We start from the raw sequence: 22344 nt of genomic DNA on the forward strand, positions 1-22344 counted from the left end.
GAAGTAGGTGGCATATAAAGAGTAAGTGGAATAAATAATTTAAAGGCACTGAATATGAAAGTGTTTTTGGCACTTAACTGTTATTAGATCTTAGTTACCTGTAATTCTGGAATGGATAGTAGCTCCTCCCAAACTTGCTCAATGTCCTGCTGCATATTGTCTAAATCAGCAATGACTGACTGAGTGACAAGACTCTGAGGTGACTGAGCCTGATTAGGAGCAATGAAGACGGGGTTCTCGATTTGGCTGGGAATATCAGGAACAAGTGACTGAAACGCAGCTGAAGAAACCTAAAATTGACAAAGCATTTATCTGTGTGAGTCTGCCAGCAACAGTGGAGAAAGAAGTACATGCCGGGGCACCATCACAACACTTTAAACTGGAATTAGCCAACAGTTCTGTGGCCCCTATTTCTATATAATGAAACAAATCTTCCCCCCACCCCTGACAAAATAACTCCACATTTATTCATTTACTGGCTTGTTTTAGCCTATGCATTTGAAGGTAAATTTCAAGGAAAGTGATACACTTTTGGATTTAATTTGCATCTCCCTGTATAATAGCTAGTATAGTGCTTCAAACACAAAACAAACGAATTGTTAACTGAGCAAGTCTTGGTTTGTTACCCAGCTTGCTTTTTACTCACCCAAATTTATTTCTAAGTACCTGTACGTATCAAATGAGTTACCTGTTTTCATGGTTATGCAGATCCATGCTTCTGGCTATGCAAGGATAAGAGGATTTGGTCTTGCATGGTGTAGGGACCTTTTCTTTCTTTCTTTTTTTTTTTTTTTGAATTATAACGTTATCTATAGGCTAAGATTTCTTTGACAAAATTTCCCCCTAAACTTTTTTTTAATTTTTTTTTTCAACGTTTATTTATTTTTGGGACAGAGAGAGACAGAGCATGAACGGGGGAGGGGCAGAGAGAGAGGGAGACACAGAATCGGAAACAGGCTCCAGGCTCTGAGCTGTCAGCACAGAACCCAACGCGGGGCTCGAACTCCCGGACCACGAGATCGTGACCTGGCTGAAGTCAGACGCTTAACCGACTGCGCCACCCAGGCGCCCCTAAAATACTTCTTTAATGAAGGCACACTCATAGGATGTATAAGATATAGTTGGGGTGTTTTGCTGTTAACCAAATGTTGTACCTCATTGTCATCTACAAATGGGAATGTCTCTGCCAAAAGCTGCATGCAGTCATCGAAGTACAGAGCATCTGGTTTGGGAATGTGGGCAACCTGGAGAAAAAGGAAACACATAGAAGAAGAGAAATATTGTTCAGTGTCCTACAATGATTACGATTTGGTTAATCAAATGTCTCTCTTCTCCTGAAATCAGTTTAGTGTAGTATAGCACACAGAATCAAACAGACCAGACTATCTGGGTTCAAATCTTGGCTTCCCTGATTTCTTGTGTGCTCCGGGCAAGTTACTGAATCTCTGAGCTTCAACTGTCCATCTGGAAATAAAACGCTAGTACTCTTGTACTACAGTTTCTACTATGACTACTGCTGCTGCTCGCTCGATCCTTACAGGACGTTTCCACAGCTTCCAAAGCACTTTCATGTAATTTATGTCCTCTCAATCCTTACAACGACTCTGTGAGGAAAGTCAGGTTTTGAACTCCTCAGGAAGCTGGGGCTGGGAAGTTGACTTGATATGGTCATGAAGACAGTAAAAAGGCAAATCTGGAACTCCAATGCAGATATTTTAAACTCACCGGTCAGTATCGGTTCCTTAAACCCTGCCACACAGTTTCCCAAGAACTGAGAATTCTATACCTGGGAGTAGTTGGCAGATCCACTGGTTTCTGATGGGATGTGTTGGGCAGGCTGAATTGGGAGGAATTCACCTGTCTCTTCATCTAGTTGTAACTGAGCAAAGAAGGCTTTCTCTTGCTCCTTTTGGAGTTGTTCTTGTCTTTCCTTTTCAAGTTTTTTCTGTTTTTCCAGCTCATGTTCCTTCCGTCGTTGACTGAAGTCAAATACCTCTCGACTTACCCCGAGATCTATATCTTGCCTCCAAAGTATGTCAATCAAATCCATGTCCTATGTTAAAAAAAAAAAAAAAAAAAGGAAAGACCATGGTTAAGATGGTTTTTAAAATGGCAGATATCCTAAAATTTATATTATGCCTAAAATTATAATATAATTTATATATTATATTATTGATGTTGCAGGATAGGGAAATTAGAAACAATCTGAATGGGAACACAGATCCAATGTTCTGGAAGGGCACAGTTAATTCCATTCAATGAATCTATTCATTAAAAGAAAAAACAACCTAAAAACACAGCCATCCATTCTAATCACTTATTACTTGGATTATTAACGACTGGGTGATAGTAGAGGTCACTAAAGAGCAAAGTAACATGTTGCACACTACAGCTCTTGAATTAAAAGAAATCTCACACTTGTTTAGTGGAATATAGAAATTGGAGCAAACACTCCAAGCCACTGGTATTATGAGACATGGAAAACATGATCAAATATGTAGAATTTTTTCTAAACCTCAGCAAATATCCAGTTTACAGAGAAAAGGGGAAAAACCCTGGTTAAATGTCAATCTAGCAGTTGCGAAATATCACCAATCTTTTGGTATTTCCTACACTGGATTACTTTCCCCCATCATTTCTTGCTACTCTAATCCCTGTGGCTCACTTATTAAAACAATTTCCTCTTGATTTGAGTTTTAGCTCCTGAGGTATGAACAAACTGGTAAAAAAAAGTCCTAGCTAATGGTAATCTTGTGACCCATGGGTAAAGCAAGAGGCTGGCCCTGGAAAAGGGGTAGTACCCACTAGTTTCACTTCTAAGAAATCACAGATAACCCTCTTAAACACACACACACACACACACACACACACACACACACACACACAGGAGAAAAAAAAAAAAAAACCATGGTTCCACAGAAGGATGGAAGGTACTGAAAGTTTAAGACATGGGGAGATCTTACAATGAAGGAATGGTTATTTTGATCTCTATAACAAAACTAGGCCTAGGTACCACGTCCAGATTTTCCTAACCACAAATATGTCAAAAGCAATTTTCTGACTTATAACTTTAGTTTTTGGAAAAGTCTTCACAGGTAGGAAATTTAAATCACTTTCCATTTAAGAAATCATCTATACTGAAAATAAGAAAATGAGACTGAGACTGGAAAAATCAAGACATGGGGGGAAGGCAGTTGGGGCCTGAAAGCCAGTAGACACTATGCACAAACATCACATGTATTTTGGTTCTGATGATGGCTGGCAGCACAGGGTTGCCCAGTGTGTCTAGACTCTACTTTCTGCCTCCAAGGACAAAAATAACATGGCTGTTGCTTCACTGAGCAGTCAGGCTATTTTTACCCAACAAAGGAGGGGGCAGGCCACCCAGCCTAAAGGCAGCACAGCTACATGGACAGCAGAGGCTATGGCATTCGAGCCCTGGTGGTAGAATCTTAAATGCTGTGAAACCCTTCCTGACCATGGGGTTTATCAGTATTCTAGCCTTGAGCAGTGTTAAAGAGTCTACAGCAGAGTAGGTATAATTATAACACCGTCTGTAGCTCTTTAGAACTGGCTAACGTGTATCTTTTTAAGCCAACGTTTATTAAAGGCTTTCTACATGCCAAACATTGTTCAAAGTACTTTATATATATACAAATTAATCTGCAAACAACCATATGAAGATAACATACATCCTATTTTTTACAGATAAAAAGACTGAGGTTTAGAAAGAAGGGATACTTCTAGGAAGTATACAGGGATATGTCCTGGGTAGTCTCAATCCTGGACTCATGCTTTTTTAACCACAAGCTACACTAAAAAAAAATACAATCTGATCACTGGCCAGTGGTTCCCAAACCGGGCAGGATATAAAATCCATTGTCGTATATATACTCTGCTTTAACATCTAGGGGATGTGAAAAAGTGGCCAGGTTACAGAAGGCTGGATTGAGCACATCACCTCAATTCGCTTTCCTGGCCACGACACAGAATAGCAACCACAGAGCATTTATTCATACATGGCTATCTCCACAGGGAACTCCCCACTAACACAAAACATGAAAATAATTTCCATTTTAAAAATGATGTGTTTCCATGCTAATGGACATGTTTATCCAAAGGTGTTGAACGAGAATGGTCCAAGGTATTAGAGAAACCTACTTTAAAATTCTAATTAGATTGGGCCATATCTTCTTAGTGAATTTAGAACAGTGGGGTATCCTATCTAGGCTTTCTCCAAGCTGGAGCTAAAGGAGCCAGGTATTAAGGAGGTGTTCGGTATATTCACACCCACTAAATGCTAGCACTAGAATTTAAAGGCATGCATGATCACACAGTCTCAGTTGAACTCCAGTTTCTCTCTATAATTATAAGACAGGCAGTACCTGTTCCTAGCGCCCCCCCCCCAAGAAAAACTGATGTGGACAGTGTGCTGAGCTCTTCAGAAGACGAATCAAAGAGAAACCCCAACACTTGCCCCTGCACCTAGGGGCCACTCTGACACATCCCTTCCTGAATTTCCCCAGAATGCCTACGCAGGGCCTTCTCCTTGTTAAGAGATCTCAGGATAAAAACCAACATCCAGCTTTGACTTTTTCATAAAAGAACTGAAAGAACGCTGAAGCAGTTCATGTTGCCAACACCTGCTCACAAATCAGACTATTCCAGAGGATCCCCAGAACCCAGCCCTATGGGCTGAAAGAAAATGTCTAATGTAATTTACTCTAAAATTAACAGAGGCAAGTACACCAAGAGTTCATACAAGTCTATTCTTTCCTTTCTCCCCCTTCCTTCCCCACCAGATGAGATGCTTGAATGGGTTCAGATGGTTTAGCTATAAATTTAGTATATAACTGTTCTGTCCCACTCCTGCCATACAGATGTTGGCTGATCAAGTGAGATGTGAAAGAAACCTCTCTATATGTAAAGTATATGCAAATGTTGCTATGCATGTTGACAGTGATGGTTCTAATACCTGCTGTAATATAAGCAAGATCAAACTCAAGGCCAATGAATAATAAAGAAGCTGTGGACCTAACTGTAGTGGGAGCCTGAAAAACATTCAGCAGGGAGGCTACTCGGTTCTTCCTCAGGGAGGGTCTGAAATTGACTCCCTGGCTTGTGCAACATGGGTTGAAAACAAAAACAGTAAGCTATACTTTTATGTAAGCATGGATAGCACATATATATCCATTCAACAGCCATTCAATTCCTGATATGACTACCCTTCAATGCACAGCCAAACTAATTCAATTTCTTAAAATTTCCCATAACAGGATCAGAAAAGGGCACCTTAATGGATCCTCATCCACAAACAGGAAAAATAAAGCCTGAATCGTTTGGATCAGCTCTTGAGCATCCCATTCTTCTCTGATCTGAAACAATGCTGGACCCTAGGGGGCAGAGCAGCTCCTACCACTCTAGCTTACTGTCTCCACCAGTAATGCCACCAAAAGATGTTACATGTGACAACATCTAATTGTTCTTAGTGCAGGCCGGGCAGCCTTCAGTGAGATCACAGGGGACAAAGCAGGTTTCAAAGTGTTCTCGGAGGTTTTCCTCAGTATTTTTTTTAAGTTTATTCATTTTGAGAGAGAGCACGCATGTATGCACATAGAGGAGGGGCAGAGAAAGAGGGAGAGAGAGAATCTCAAGCAGGTTCTGAGCTGTCAGCGCATGGGGCTCAATCCCACAAACCATGAGATTGTGACCTGAGCCAAAATCAAGAATTGGATACACTTAACTGACTGAGCCACCCAGGCACCCCTCCTCTGTATTTAAAGTTTATTATTTTTTGAATTTTTAAAATTGTATATATATTTTTTTGAGAGAGAGAGAGAGAGAGAGAGAGAGAGAGAGAGAGAGTGAGAGCATCAGGTGAGGGGCAGAGGGAGACAGAATCTTAAGCAGGTTCCACACCCAGTGCAGAGCCTGACACTGGGCTCTATCTCATGATCCTGGGATCATGACCTGAGCTGAAATCAAGAGGACACTCAACCGACTGAGCCACCCAGGCGCCCCTTTTAAAGTTTATTTTTATTATTATTTTTTTAATGTTTATTTTTGGGAAAGGGAGAGACAGAGTGCTAGTGGGAGAGGGACAGAGAGAGACAGACACACAAAATCCAAAGCAGGCTCCAGGCTCTGAGCTGTCAGTACAGAGGCTGACATGGGGCTTGAACTCACAAGCAGTAAGATCATGACCTGAGCCGAAGCTGGACACTTAACCGACTGAGCCACCCAGGCACCCCAAAGTTTATTTTATGTAATATTTACTGTTGCTATGAGAAGTCTCTAAAAGAAAACTTATGCTTGAAAATAAAAGCAATGGTAGTTTTAACTACCCTGAATTCCTTAAAACAAATGTTCTGATCAAATTTTGAATAAAGCAACAATGGGTTTCTTGTCATGGCCTTAACATATTATACTCTGTTACTCAAATTTTCACTTCAACTTCAGAAGAAAAAAACCTGCAGAGATTTGATGGTGTATGAAACAAAGCTTTATGCTGAAAATGAGAACAGCAGAAATGTGTCCACCTAAGACTTGCTGTTGGGGAACCCCACGGGTTTGGGACTGTTCTGTGCTACCCTCACAGGCAGTGAGCATTTCCTGCAAGGAACCCTGTGACTAGGCACATGACTTACTCCACAAATGACCCACCTCTGCAAGGCTCGTGAACCATCTAAGAGGAAGTAGTCCGGGTGGAGCCTATAACAAACAAGAACAGGACGCAGGACAGCGGGGAAGGGAAATGCCTAAGGAAAAGCTAAAACTGCTCTTTGGCACATAAACCTGAGGCCCTGAGAAAGAAGAGCTTCTTATCCTCTCCAGGCCCCCAAAAAGGCAGGCCACCAGGTAAAATGGCAGATCGGTAGAGTCTGGGGATGGAGAGGAAAGCAGGGGGATGGTTTTCCACAGCATTCCAACAGGTATTTTTCCTGAAGACCTGGGAAAAACTTCCCAGAGCAACTGAGGCGCTGGATGGGAGCCTTCACAGGCCATATGGAGCCACTTAGCATCTGACTTTTTTGTTGTTGTCCTTTAGTGATTCCTGAGTGTGTTGCAAATTATGCTGCTAGCTTGGCTTACACAAAAGATGACAATTTAATAAGAAACATAAATGTTTGACAATTCGCATTAAATCACCATCTGGTCCAACGGAAATATTCATATTTAAAATGTATATATCATCATTTGCCATCTGTGTAATCTATTACATGTTTTATGGGGAATCTGAAGTTGGTTTATTAACTCATACCACTTCGAAACAAGTATCTTTGTTCTAGGATAAAGAAAGAAGAGAGGCCTTGAACACTGAATCCCATATTAAATATGTCTTCAGGGGTGCCTGGGTGGCTCAGTCGGTTAAGCATCCGACTTTTGATTTTGGCTCAGGTCATGATCTCATGGTTCATGAGCTCGAGCTCTGTATCAGGCTTTGTACTGACAACTTGGAGCCTGCTTACAATTCTCTTTCTCCCTCTCTCTGCCCCTACCCTGCTCTCGCTCTCAAAATAAGGTTTTGTACCTTGAACAAACCAGCATTTTTCATGCTCAGATGATCCAAAAAATCAGAAAAGATAAGGCAAGATAGCATAATCTTCTCTTAAGGTAATTCTGTAAACTGAGGCTTTGGGGAAGTATTTGAAATGAAAAATAAGATGGTTTCTATAATATATTCACACGTGTCAATGAGGCTTGCACCTCCCAACCCAGTGTCCTCCCCTCCCTCTCCCATCCTTTATTTTGTCTTTAGGATGGGAAGGTGGTAGGAGGTTTGTTTATAAAAATAAATTTCACCAATAAACTTAAAAAAAACTGCACAGACTACTAAAAATGTAAGTAGAAAATAAAAGCTGCTCATTTCCAAATTAAAAAAAAATTTTTTTTAAGTTTTTTTTGAGAGAGAGAGAAAGCCCGTGCCTGTGCAAGGGGGGAGGGGCAGAGAGAGAATCCCAAGCAGGCCTCCCACTGTCAGCGCAGAGCCCAACTCGGGGCTTGAACTCTGAACGGTGAGATCAAGACCTGAGCCTAAATCAAGTGTCAGATGCTCAACCACCTGAGCCACTTCCGTGCCCCTCCTCATTTCCAACTTCACTGTGTAAGAGCAAATTGATGTCAAGCTACCCCTTAAAATCATGTACTTCCAGCATGAAAATAATGTCTTTTAAATTTTATTCCCCTGAGATCTCTTTCAAATATTAATTACTTTGTTAAAATATTAATTACTGACATTCAGAGTCTATGGGGGTTTTTTTTGGTAATTTTTTCCTCATACACTTCAGTCTTTAGATGGATTATGCCCCGGTGGTTATATTATTCACGTAAAAAGTAAATCTGGTTTAATATTTTCTCCACTGAAGCTGCTCAAATAGTTTTGAGCAAAACCAGATGGAACATGAATCACATCAAATGAAAGCTACCGGTGGTTACAAAAACAACCAAGTGCATGTGAATTTTGAAGAATTGATCAAATAACAAGTTACTCCTTAGTTCACAAGTCACAATCCTTGCTAAACAAAGTAAAATGACACCGAGCAGGTGTATTTTTAAAATACATCTCACTGATGACGATTATATTTCATAAATAGTTATCTGCCTATTTACTTCTCTTTGCATCTCTCCCACTGCTTCATTACAGGAAGATACACAAACAATGCCCATTGTTTTTACAGTGAGCATTCTGGAGAAGACAGAGGACAGGTTATTCTTTTTAGTTTGCCCACAGTCAAGTATTTTTAGTTCTACTGGACTGATGTGCTAACTTTTAAATATATTGCTATAATAATTACGAAGTAGGTAATTAAAATGAATCACAAGGCGTGCGTCTGTGTGTGTGTGTGTGTGTGTGTGTAAAAATATATAAAATCACAGAATGTTAGAGATGGAAGGGGTCATAAAGCCATCTAGGCCAAGTGTAAATGTCACTGAGTTAATTTCTGTGTAACTACAACTCCATTTTTAAAAATAACTGGCCTAGTAAGCAGTTATGTGTCAGCAGAGATCCTAGTAGGTAGTAATAGTTACCAATAGTCCAAGTTTTCCTTCTAGAGAAATCTTACTAAGGATTATTTCCTCAATCTCTAACAACCAGCCATTTCTGACAGAATAAACATTTTCAAACATACACCAAGAGATGAATTATTCAACAAGTTAAAACCCGAGATCACAAGTTTGCTATTCCCCGAGTAGTGGACCCATCCTTCCACCCTTTTGTCTTTCAACTAGAGAACAGTCCACTTTCCTCAGTCTGGCATGTTACTATGTACAGACATTTTCATGGGCTGCTTCCTGTTCACAAGCAAGTTTCTCAGCAATGACTCAATCTAAGAAATACAATCCAGCCAGTTTACTGGAACTCTCACCCATTATGCTTGTCTGCAAGCTGCAAAAATTGTGCAAAGATAAAGCAAAACTGGTAAGTGAACTGAATAGGAACTTGGGACTGCTGATTTTCTCAAGAGATATATAGCTGTTTAGCCAAAAAGAAATCAGAAAGGGCAGTTAATTTCCAATAAGGGTAGGTGATCCCACCTGCTATAAAAAGTGCACTGGCTCCAGCTTTTCCATGAGAACTTTCACACCTGGACCCCAAAAGACTTCTTTTTTTGGCATCTGTATTTGAGCAGATGATGCTGCCACGCCTGGAAGGGCTTCTATAAGGGTTACGAGGAGTTTGCCAAGAGAATGGCTTGGTTTGGTAAGCAAACTTCAGAATACAATTTTCTAATCCCTTCCTCATTTTTTAACAAGCATGTATATATTCAGTTCTGGATGCTGTCCTCCACACATGAAAGGAACTTTGTGAGTACGTCTTCCATCACTATTAGAATGATTCTACTGGAAAACACACACACACACACACACACACACACACACACACACACAGAGGCGCGGCACAAGAGAACCTTCTGGAGCACCGGGTCTAACTCCTCAACCGACTTTACCTAATGTACCCTGAAATTCACTGGGTGTGGTCTCCCTACACGGCTCAGCTATCCCCCTGGAGGTCGAACAGCCCCGCCTGCTCATCCTGGTGGCCCTCCCTCCTACGGGGAGGCCACGGTGAGGGAGAACAGTGCTCCATCCGGCAGGACCCAACTGCCACGACCCAACTGGTGGGGCTCTTTACAGCCACTTCCGCTACTTCTAAATGCCCTGTGTGATACTTTTCCCTCCTTGGGTCCTGCGTTTGTAAAAAGAAATTATTTCAATCTTAAAGTTTCTTTTCAGATTTCACTGTGTACCGTTAGCTTTAGAAAGTAAGAATCAGGGTAGTCACCCAGGCTTTCAGGATGAGTAAGTACTTTATACTGTTCTTTATACTGTTTATTGCTACAAGCCAAAGACCTTGTGTGCTGTGGTGGGGGTGGTGCTGAATATTAGATACACGTGTATTATATACTATAATCTATATAAACTGCCTAAAACCCTTAGCCTTTTTTTAAACTGTAGATTCTGTTAAAATACATTCTTACGGGGTCTGTTTAAGCTTTTTTAGCATGCACTCTTTTGCAAGTATGAAATATTTCTAGAAATAAGCCACTAAAGGCTAAAACCTCATTTTACTCGAAGGGTGGTGGTAGCTATAATAATGGTAGTGGTAGTCAAGATCAACAAGATTCGTGTACATACTGCCCTCCAATAGATCATCAGTCCATCTACCCATCTAATAATACACGTGTACAGATCACCTCTCAGGTGCCAGGAACCATGCTAGTTGCTGGGGACACAAAGATAAGATAGTCTCTGATCTAATTTTCGACATGATGAGAAGTGTATAGGAGCAAGGCAGCACGAAGGCAAGTGTCACTAAATGCACAGAAAGACCACACTGCGGTCACAACTGTATGAATGTCCTACTCAATAAACAAGGGTTAAGCCTGGTTTCCAAAGGTCTAATCCAAGGAAACATTCGAAAGCAAAGGAGGTTATGGAGATGGAGAGAACAGAGAACAATGAATACATTGCCACTCGCTTTATGCATTCTTGGTCTCCCCTCCTTTTTATTTTTACATTTTTTTTTAACGTTTATTCATTAAGAGACAGAGCACAAAAGGGGGAGGGGCAGAGAGGGAGACATAGAATCTGAAGCAGGTTCCAGGCTCCGAGCTGTCAGCACAGAGCCCAACGCGGGGCTTGAACTCCCAAACAGTGAGATCATGACTTGAGCCAAAAGTCAGATGCTTAACCGACGGAGCCACCCAGGCACCCCTCTCAGTCTCCCCTCTTGATGGCGGCAGTGTCTCACCCCCTCTCTCCAGAGACTCAGATCCTCCAGCATGAGGAAAATTCTCACCACCCAGAGACTTCCTCCTCCCATTTGGACTTTTCGGTCAGTGTGACTCATCTCAGCTGAGCTGCGTATCACTGCTAATGCCACAATGTCTGTCACGGAATGTTACAACTGGAAGGGACCACCGGACTCACACAGACAGCCCCTTTCATTTTTCCAATAGGGAAACGGGCCAGAGGATGAAATGACTTGGCCCAAGGTGACAGGTCAAGGATGCCAAAACCACCTAACCTCTACTTTACAGCTCATGTCAAGTTATTTGACAGAGGGAAAAAGATACATTTTTGCTTCAATTTCATTTTTAAATTAGCATCTCTTGCTGTACGTTGCCAGCCTGCAGATACCCAACAGCTTCTATTACAGCTGGCGTTTGCCAGGCACTTCATGGTTTACAGGGTGTTCGCAGGTGGCATCTCATTCCAGCCTCACTGCGGTGGCCTGAGGGAGGTGGTTCGTCTTCGTTTAGGGATGAGCACATTTAGGCTTTGGGCACTGACCAGCACTGCCCCAAATCACATGTTTGGCAGGTGGCAGAGCCAGGACTCCAACCCAGAAATGATTCCGGGCCTGCCAGGCTCTTCCCAAGCCGTGGTGCCGCTCCTTGGCACTCATGCCGCACCAGGACAAGGTCTGGAAACTGCTTTAGCCCCAGTACCCTCCCCTTAGGCAGGACATGAAGACCTGGAAGCTGTCCCTCCTGACACTCGGACCTGCCTATCCTGATGACTCATGGGTAAATCAGGTCAACTTAGCTGCACCAGGAGAGGTCAGCATTTAAATCTATCTTCCCATAAAGACAATATTGACCCTGTACTCGATATGTCTTATCTGGGCTTTCTTATAATGGTCTGGCTAAACTGTAAACTCCTGCAGAGCATGACAATGTCTTTTTTTTTTTTTTTTTAACGTTTATTTATTTTTGAGACAGAGAGAGACAGAGCATGAACAGGGGAGGGGCAGAGAGAGAGGGAGACACAGAATCTGAAACAGGCTCCAGGCTCTGAGCTGTCAGCACAGAGCCCGACGCGGGGCTCGAACTCACGGACCGTGAGATCATGACCTGAGATGAAGTCGGACGCTCAACCGACCAAGCCACCCAGGCGCCCCGACAATGTCTTTTTTAACATAGATAACATATGTGGAAAAAAATTTAAAAGTTGCGAAAGTAATATCCCAGTTACCTTTCCCCAAGGCAACTGCTGGCATCAATTTTTTGTGTTTTCTTAGGAAGATATTCTATTAAACACACACATACAAACAGCATATAATCATAGTGTTGCACACTTACTAATGTATTTTAGAGACTGTTCTAAATCAGGGCCTAGAGTTGTTCCATTATTTTTTTTAAAAAGATTTTATTTTTAAGTCATCTCTACACCCAGCGAGGCACTTGAACTTACAATCCTGAGATCAACAGTCACATACTCCACCAACTGAGCTGGCCAGGTGCCCTTGTTCCACTTTTTTTTTTTTTTTTAATGTTTTTTTACTTTTGAAGGAGAGAGAGAGACAGAGCATCGAGCAGGGGAGGGTCAGAGAGAGGGAGACACAGAATCCGAAACAGGCTCCGGGCTCTGAGCTGTCAACACAGAGCCCAACACAAAGGCCTGAACTCACGAATCGCGAGATCATAACCTGAGCCAAAGTTGGAGGCTTAACTGACTGAGCCACCCAGGCCTCCCCCAACCCTGCTTCCATTATTTTTAATGGCTGAGCAGTGTTTCATCATAAAGGTGCACTAGAATAATATATTATTTAATAATATAATTATTTAATCAGTCCCTCATTGGGCTTTTAAGATATTTTGAATCTTTTGCTATTACAAATTAATGCTACAATGAATATCCTTGTGCACAAATCATTTCATAAAAATGTGTGGAGACATCTACGGGATAAATAATCATAAGTGGAACTGCCGGGTCAAACAGTACAGTTGAGCCTTGAACAATGTGGGAATTAGTGGCACTGACCTCCCCTCCCCCAGTCAAAAATCCATGTTCAAAAACCAGAAGCCTTACTGGTAACAAATGGTAGATTAACACCTACTTTGTATGTTATATGCATTATATACTGTATTCTTACAATATAGTAAGCTAGAGAAAAGAAAATGTTATTATGAAAATCAGAAGAAAGAGAAAATACACTTATCCAAAAAACGTATGTATAAGTGGACCTGCACAGTTCAAAGCTGTGTTGTTCAAGGGTCAACTGCATCTGTATTTATAATCATGACAGATACTGCTCAACAGTTCTACACGGAGGTTGTAGCCACATGTGGGACTGCCCATTTCCCCACTCGTGTGTCCTTCATAGCTTGCATCACGGGCACACAGTACCCACACAACAAATACATACTAACTGTACAAGGTCCCCTATGTTAATTCTGGAATCACTTCAAACCAGCCCTTCCCTCTATCTTCACTGTGAAACTAAGGCTACAGAGGAGAATGAATATTACACAGTTGGTTGGCTAGCAAGCATCATTTCTTTAAACACCAGTCTACGTCTGGCCTTGCTCTAGCCAACTTAACCTTGGATGGTACCTTAGGAGCCAGCAGAGCATCTGCAGTAGCAAAAAAAAGGAAAGGGTATGGCACAGACAGGTAAGACAGAGGCTGGGCAAGGTCTCAATAGCTGAAATACCAAAGCATGTCAGGCAAAGTCAGTGACTCCGCCTTTCTCAGACAAGGTAAACTACAAAGGGAAAAAGGAAAGCTGACAGTGATCTTGGAGACCATAGTCTAAACCCCAGGTTTATAAATGAGGTTCCTGAGGCCAAGAGATGCTAAATGAGTATCCGACCTGTCTCTCGTTTGATGAAGCAGCCCCGAAGAGGTCATATGGTCAAACCTAACACAAATTAGATTTTAAAGTAGACTTTCTATTGCAATTTCTCTTACGACTCAAAAAGTATTAGGAATTAGTTTGAAAACAGTTACAAAATTAGTTACAAACTGTTGTATGGCATTGAACCCTGTGGCCAAACTAATGGCCTATAAAACCCTGCTATGTGACGAATGTCTAATGTGCATTTTTCTGTACAAAACTTTCCTTCCCTCACAGCCGAGCTCTAAATACCATGTAATTTCCTAAAGACTGTGTCCCTGATCAATATAACAGAACTAAGCCCCCTTCAGGCAGATCATCTCTGCTACAACAAAAGCAACTCAGAACCAGTGTGGACCCCCAAGAATCCCCAAATCACGGAGTCAAGGTCATGTACCCACCAAATGCACATTCCAAATTTGAAAGAATCATCCAAGTGTTCACCGAGAGCAAGCGTGACCCAAGAAATAGTCCTGCATTGCGGCGGCGAAGGCCCTGCAGACACCCGCCCACACATCTGTAGTGCTTTAAGATCACAAAACACTTTCACTTGCATTCTTATGTCATGTAATCCTCACACTAAGTGTGAAGATCAGTGAAATGAAGAAATGGAGGTTGAGAAAGGCTAAATGTTAAATCAAAGGTCGCCCACTTGTCACCTGCACTTTAGGCACAAGCAGCCTCCTCTAATCTGACGGACATACTCATAAATCAAATCGCCATTTAGTAAATCATAATGCCTTCCCTTCTTCTTCCACTCCTCAAAACAAATACAATTCGGGTTTGCTCAAAGGTGTTCCTTTTAGTTTGTTGGTGGCTTCTTCCTTTAAATCTGTTTTGCTACGCTTGTAAAGAAACAATACCATAAAGCAGGCCTAGACTTTTACCAAGTGACCGCAGACGACCTGCCTAAATGATAAACACGTGAAGTCAAGAGCTCTTCGTCTGTTTTTCCAGGACAAAAGCTGTGGGTCTGGTTTAAAATCTCTGGCTTTGGGAAAAGGATTTCTTTCTTTCTTTTTTTAATTAAAAAAAAATTTTTTTAATGTTTATTTTTGACAGAGAGAGAAAGAGAGAGAGCGAGCGAGCATGAGCAGGGGAGGGGCAGAGAGAGAAGGAGACACAGAATTCCAAGCAGGCTCCAGGCTCTGAGCTGCCAGCATAGAGCCCCGACATGCGGCTTGAGCTCACGTTCGTGAGATCATGACCTGAGCCAAAGTCGGACGCTCAACCGACTGAGCCACACAGGTGTCCCAAGAATTTCTTAAATTAAAACATGAAAGCCAGATGTATGGAGGCTCCCAAAGTAAATGTTCACACAAAGCGTGGGAATTATTTTTACCTTATTACTATTCCCCATGACTGTATCATTCATTATTCTGCCCAACAAAAATACATGTCAAACACGGAATTGACTCTCTTGTCCATCCACTGGTAGGCAAAGCAAAAAAATTATTTTTCCTTACCACTCAAAATTTTTTCTTAAAGGCCTTTTCTTCAGTCTGGCTCTGGGAGGAGTTTTCAGATTTTTGCAGCCCTGATGCCCACCAGGTTCCAAGGCCAAGCAAACCGTGGACCCAAAGCAGGAGGCCATCAAGAACATCAGGTTCCAGTCCCCACCTAATCATGCCATTTTACCTTATCTTTTAGCCTCGGTTTCTTTCTCTGCCAAAGGACAGGGCTGGGTTAGGGAACTCCTGAGATCCCTTCCTCTAAATACCTCTGGTTCTATGATATCCAAAATGCAAGTCTCAAATCTAATTTTGAATTTTACTTATTTCTTTTTTTAAGCTTTTATTTTTTTTAAGTAATCTCTACACCCAATGTGGGGCTCGAACTCACACCCCCAAGATCAAGAGTCACATGCTCTACTGACTGAGCCAGCCAGGTGCCCCTAATTTTGAATTTTAAAACAAGACAATTTTAGCTACCTGTAATAGATGCTCTAAAGTAGTACTGTCCAATAGAAATATAACACAAGCCACATGTGTCATTTAAAAAATTTTAGTAGCCTTACTAAAAAGACAAAAAAGAAACAAGTGAATTTAATTTTAGCAATATGTGTAATACAACATATCAAAAAATATTTTAACATTTAACCAAAAACTTAAAATTATTAATGAGGTATCAGAAGTGATGAACACAATATACATTACAACACATCTCACGGATATGATCACATGAAATGTAGCTGCCTTCCAGAATAAAGAATTAACAAAAGATCTTAACAATGTTTCTGGTTTTACATTTACTTATTTTTCCTGTTTTAAAATGTAAGTCAAAATTAATTAAAATTAAAAATTCAGTTCCTCAGCTGCACTAGGTCCGTTGGTTAGTGACAGTGCAGTTGCAAGGTGGGGGGAATGGGGGGGGGGGGCTCAGATTCTATTGAACCAAACTCTTCTGTTTTGCAAATTAGTTCTTCTACAGTGAGAACATGAACCCTCCCAAACTTCACCAGGTAGTACTTACACTGTTAGCAATTATTTGTAAAAAGCTCCTACAGTGACCTGCAAGTGCCAGTGTGAGTCTGAATGACTAAAGGGGCTCGTAATGACAGAACGGACCGTTTGGATGTTACTCAGGGTGGTGTGGTCCAGACACCACACAATTACAAATTATTGCAAAGGTCATCTGAAGAATGGGGAGAAATAAGGGGCTTAGGTGACAGGAAAGCACTGTCTATTCCAACTAAGGATATGAATGAAGCTGAGTTTGGAAATTCTATTTCAGCTGCTTTCAGATGCATATGTTTGAAAACACACAGTACCCACTGTTGTTGCCAACCTCCAGGTGGCAACTTGGACCTCTTATAGAAAATTATAATTAGTGTCTATATTGTATCTCATGCTCTTAAGATCAGTACAGAAATCTTTTCTTTTCCTTAATGTCAATCTTTTCAATTAACTTGCTAAATAAATATGTAAGGACACTGGTTAGCGGGTGAGCCTTCACAATAAGACTTGAGAATGAAAGATCATAGTACGGTACTCTAAATCCAGATTAAGAGTGGTATGACATAATGTAAGTAATAATGTTAATAATAACGGCTACCATTTGTAGTTCACTTTCTCTGACTCAACATGACTGCAAGCACTTGTATCTAGCATCTCCTTTACTCACACCAATCTGCAAGGCAGGGAGTGTTATCACCATTGCCCTTTTGGAGCAAAGAAACTGAACCACAAAGAGGTTCAGTAATTTTGCCTGAAGACCCACATCTACTAACTGGGAACAGTGAGCTCCAACCCAGGTGTAGGTCACAGAGTCACTCGAATAACCTAGGCCTCTTCAGAGAGAGACCGCCCAATGTGGCACCAGTTAGAGCTCTGCTGCTAACCAGCTGCACAGGGGAGCGTGGACCTCGCCACCCAACCTCACTGTGCCATTCCTACCAGGACTAATCAAGACACTAAGCCTAGCCTCACAGAGCTTTTTTTTCATATGAAAAAAAAAGTACACAAGGCCCCTTAAAAATATAAAGGACAACCAGGGGTGAAGAATTAAAACCATTAATAAATTCAACTGCCATTGCCAATGTCAAGTGAACACGAGAAGAATCTAAATTTTAAGCTTCTGGGTCTAACCACTATATAAGAAATGGAAGGTGAGGTCATAATTTATGCACGCATGAGACATTATGGCAATACCAAAGGGTAGTGAATGGAAGAAGTTTTCAGCTAGGTTACCTCCCCTCAAGGGTTTTATAGAAGGTCTTCTTTCCCTTCACCACTCTACCCTTTACTTTTTATCCTTTTTAAAGTTCATTTATTTATTTTTGAGAGAAAAAGACAGCGTGAGCCAGGGAGGGCGGGGAGAGGGGGAGAGGGAGAGAGGGAGAGAGGGAGAGAGGGAGAGAGGGAGAGAGGGAGAGGGAGAGGGAGAGGGAGAGGAGAGGGAGAGGGAGGGAGGGAGGGAGGGAGGGAGAGGGAGAGAGAGAGAGAGAGAGAGAGAGAGATTGAGGGAGAGAGAATCCCAAGCAGGCTCCATACCCAGCAGCACAGTGCCATGCTCGAACTCACGAAACCATGAGATTATGACCTGAGCCAAAACCAAGAGTCAGACGCTTGGTCCACTGAGCCACCCAGGCTCCCCAACTGCCCCCCTCCTTTTTTTAAGGTGTGAGTTACTCAGGGGTAGCATTACAAAAGGACCATTTCAGACTTTGAAGACTAAATGATGTAGGGCAGGGCTGGGAAGAGGACAAGGCTGCAGGGGTCAGCTCAGCTCATGTTTGGATTTATACTTCCACTAACGCGCTTCCATTCCCCAAACTCTGCTGCTTTTCTAGGCCCGGAACCCCAGAGTAAGAAATTCTGCCCCAAGTGAAGGAGTGTGTCTGGGAAGAAGCTCAAAGAGATGGCAGCTTATCAATCCACACTAGTACAGGGAATCCAGCAGACAGGCTGGAGGGTCCCACAGGGGAGACTGGGCCAGCAGGTAGCCCTCTGCTGCCACAGGGCACATGTAAGGTCTTGCCACGGATTGGTTTTCTGTCTCTAGAGACTTCAGTCCCCACGTGAAAGACACACATAGGGAAGACCACAGGAGAATAAGTTTACGGCAAAGAGCGAAAAGAGTATGAGTGTTTATGCCACTACACAGAATTCAAGAAAGGAATTTTTCAAGTGTGCCTAAGAAATCTCAGCTCCCCACACATCAAACATCCCCGACAGAGAAGAAATACAGTTATTAAGAAAAATTTTTTTACATTTATTTATTTTTGAGAGACAGAGAGAGACAGAGCGTGAGCAGGGGAGGGGCAGAGAGAGGGAGACACAGAATCGGAAGCAGGCTCCAGGCTCTGTCAGCACAGAGCCTGATGCGAGGCTCGAACCTACGAACCGTGAGATCGTGACCTGAGCTGAAGTCGGACGCTTAACCAACCGAGCCACCCGCGCCAAAGAAATACAGTCATGGTAACAACACCACAGCCACCATTTGCTGAATGTGTGCTGTGCGCTAGACCTTATGCCCAGCTCTTTTGTTACTCAGTTCTAAGAGCACCGTGGCAGGTGTCATACACATTCCAATGTTGAGGGAACTGAAGCACATGCCACTGTAACGTCCATCGACTCAAACTCTCTGGGCCTCAGCCCTTGGCCTGCAACACTGGGATAATGCCTGCCTCACAGGGTGAATAAGGAGCGCAAACAACAAATTCAGTGTGTTGAAGCATTAGCACCCTGGCCAGCACTGAGAAGAGCCTGAGAGACTGTGGCTGCTATCACCAATATGGTTAGATGCCTACCTCTGTTAGCTTGGGGCTTATGAAAAAGAGAGGATACTGTCTGTTCTTTCTTTTCTTCGGTGAATACTGCTAATCACTGGTCTTGGAAGCCAAGGATAAGACTGTTATAGTTGAAAATGGGCAGTAAGAGTAAATCGATCTTAGAGAAGGGCACAAAGAGACAAACTCCCTGTATGCCACCTTGGAGAAAAAACAATCCATCCCTCAAGCAAAGCAGCAATTTCTGGGTTGTTTCCCTCCCCTTTCATCAGGGGAATGAACACACCGGTGGATGAGTTTCTGTTAAAACATAGAAACAGCTTGAGCACAAATGGTATCATGATGGGGCCAACAGAAAGAGGAAATCTACTCCTCTCCTATGAAAAGGGGGCTTAAAAAATTCTTCTTAAATGGCTAACAAAGGTAGTTACAGATTAGAGTTACAAGACAGATCCTCAGTACATGTGCTGATGCCAAACCACACCCACACCTCTCCACTCCCCCCCCCCCCCACCATCCCTCTGTCTCCAACCTCTCCATTTTCTGATGCATGGGCCATAATAACTTCCTGTCCACATTCAGCTCATGTGTCTTGCCCTTTCCAAAGCCTTCTGTGTTTCAAGATACTTACAGAAAACTTGAAATGCCACACATAGGCAGTGAAGGGCTCTCTACAACCAGCCCCAAATTAACCTTCTCATCCCTAGTGACCCAATCGGTTGCCAGAAGTCTGGCTTGTGCCTGCACCCTTCCTCAGGGTTCCAAATGAAGTCTGAGCCAAAGAAATCCTTTGGACTTAAAAAACAAAAACAAAAATAAAAACCTGTAGTTAAAATGCTACCTCCTCCAGGATGTCCTCCGAGCACCCCAGTTGGAAGTGACACTTTCTCTTCTGCACTGTCATGGAGCTGTCACGTGTCACAGATGAGCCTGTGTAAATACCGAGCACCTGGAGGGCAGTAAGACTCACCCTCAGTTTAGGGAGCAACTACTATTATGTAAAGTCTAGGCATGATGCCAGACACCAGAGTTATAAAAAAGAAATAAAATACAGTCTCTGCCCTAGAGGAAGACCTTAAGCAGAGAAAACAGAGATATAAAGTAAATTATGCTCAATGATATGAAACATGCCCTATAATCCAGGTGTACAAAGAGCAAAGCGTTTGATTAGGAGGAGGGAAAACTTGAAAAGCAAATGTCTTTCAAGGAAGACAACACATTTGCCACATTATCTTGGAAGATTAAAACAACTTCATGCCCTGAAAGTTCCTAGGGTGTGTAAATTCCTAATAAATTTTTGTGGAATGAGTAGGTGCACATTTAGGCTCAGAATTCAGTATTTTCACTGTGTACATAAGGTGTCTGGGTTCAAAGAATTCTAATTACTTACATAACAAAGGTACCGTGTTTCCTATCACTTATGACCCAACTACCAATCGTAGAAAAATTATTTAAAATTATCGAAGTTATTTCATAGTAGTAATACTTCAAATTATTCTTTGGGTGCTCTACTAAAAATAAAGTATTATACCTTAAATCTATAAACACATATTCCTTCAAGTTAACAATAAAATTGATTTTTTGAGAGAATCAAATATCCTGGGGGCACCTGGGTGACACAGGTGGTTAAGCGGCCGACTTCGGCTCAGGTCATGATCTCGCAGTTCCTGAGATTGAGCCCTGCATCGGGCCCTGTGCTGACAGCTCAGAGCCTGGAGCTTGCTTCGGATTCTGTGTCTTCCTCTCTCTCTGCCCCTCCCCCACTAACGCTCTATCTCTTTCTCTCAAAAATAAACATTAAAAAAAAAAAAAAAAAACACCTTGCAACCTGAACACGTCAGTCAACATAAATGCTAAGTATATTTCCTTAGAGGCCCCTAGTTATGTCCCTCAGACTGACGGTGGAACATGGTAACCTCACTTTGCCCCCATATTCTAGACTTTTTTTTTTTTCCAAAGCATCAATCTATTACCATAATTAACCTCTTCAGCTATTCTATACTCAAGACTCAGCCTTCTTCACGAAGTACCCAGTAGAAAAGGCAGTAAAGATCCAGAGAGGTATGGTACATGGCTTTTAACTTCATCTTGAAATTTTAAAATAATGTTTAGCTTATCTTTTGAGGAAAGCTTCCTTGTAGCTGTAGGCCTGAGAAACGGTGAATATCAGCAATGACGATATTACCATATCAAATGACAATGACCTCTGTGTTAAGTGAACTGGACTAGACACTCTACCTGAGTAAATGAAATGTTCTTGGCCCCTCTGGTTTCTAGAGCTTTCGTGGCTCTCTCTCTCTGTTACTCCCTTCAGGTTTAGGATAAAAGGTGTGAACAGGCTGCCATCTGAGGAGATGGGGCCTTTCTACAAAGAACCAGGAAGTACACGTGGAGTCCCGTTATTCCACCAGTTTCAGTTACCTGTAGTCAACCGAGGTCCAGAAGCAGACGATCCTCCTGATGTATTGTCAGAAGGTCAACAGCAGCCTAATTTACGTCGCAAGGCCTATGTCGCTCACTTCATCTCAACACATAGGCATTTTATCACCTCACATCATCACAAGAAGAGTATTTTGGAAGACCACATTTATAACTTTTATTACATTACATTGTTATAATTGGTCTATTTTATCATGTTGTTGTTCATCTCTTACTGTGCCTAATTTAGAAATTAAACTTTGTCATGGGTATGCAGGTATAGGAAAAAACATCGTGTATATAGGGTTTAGTACTATCTGCGGTTTCAGGTAACCATTGGGCATCTTGGATCATGAGGGACTCCTGTAATGCCCTGAGCTTTCCTGGGAACAGTAATATCCTGGCTTCAACAGTCTCTAGAAGACCGTGCAGGACAGCAGTTCCACTGGGGCTTGTACCACCACTGAGCAGCAACCGAAACTGGATGGAAATGGGGGGTGGGGGGGGTTTCCGAGCTGTCACAATAGTGCTGAATATCCTGTAATGTGGGGGAGTCCTCCACTCCAAAGAG

The 22344-nt window shown here is 42.2% G+C and overlaps 1 protein-coding gene across 2 annotated transcripts in view; it reads right to left on the minus strand.

The window, feature by feature from the left end:
• The window catches only part of NFE2L2 (nuclear factor, erythroid 2 like 2), a 35171-nt gene that overhangs the window by 2329 nt on the left and 10498 nt on the right, over window positions 1-22344 (minus strand). For both annotated transcript variants that reach the window (XM_030323943.1, XM_030323945.1), the window contains exons 2-4: window positions 1787-2053; window positions 1155-1244; window positions 99-290 (exon numbers count right to left, since the gene is read on the minus strand). In XM_030323943.1, coding sequence (XP_030179803.1) covers window positions 99-290; window positions 1155-1244; window positions 1787-2053 — 549 coding nt within the window. The remainder of the gene's footprint in view (window positions 1-98; window positions 291-1154; window positions 1245-1786; window positions 2054-22344) is intronic.

Source organism: Lynx canadensis, chromosome C1, assembly GCF_007474595.2.
Source record: "Lynx canadensis isolate LIC74 chromosome C1, mLynCan4.pri.v2, whole genome shotgun sequence".
NCBI classification, from domain to species: Eukaryota; Metazoa; Chordata; class Mammalia; order Carnivora; family Felidae; genus Lynx; species Lynx canadensis.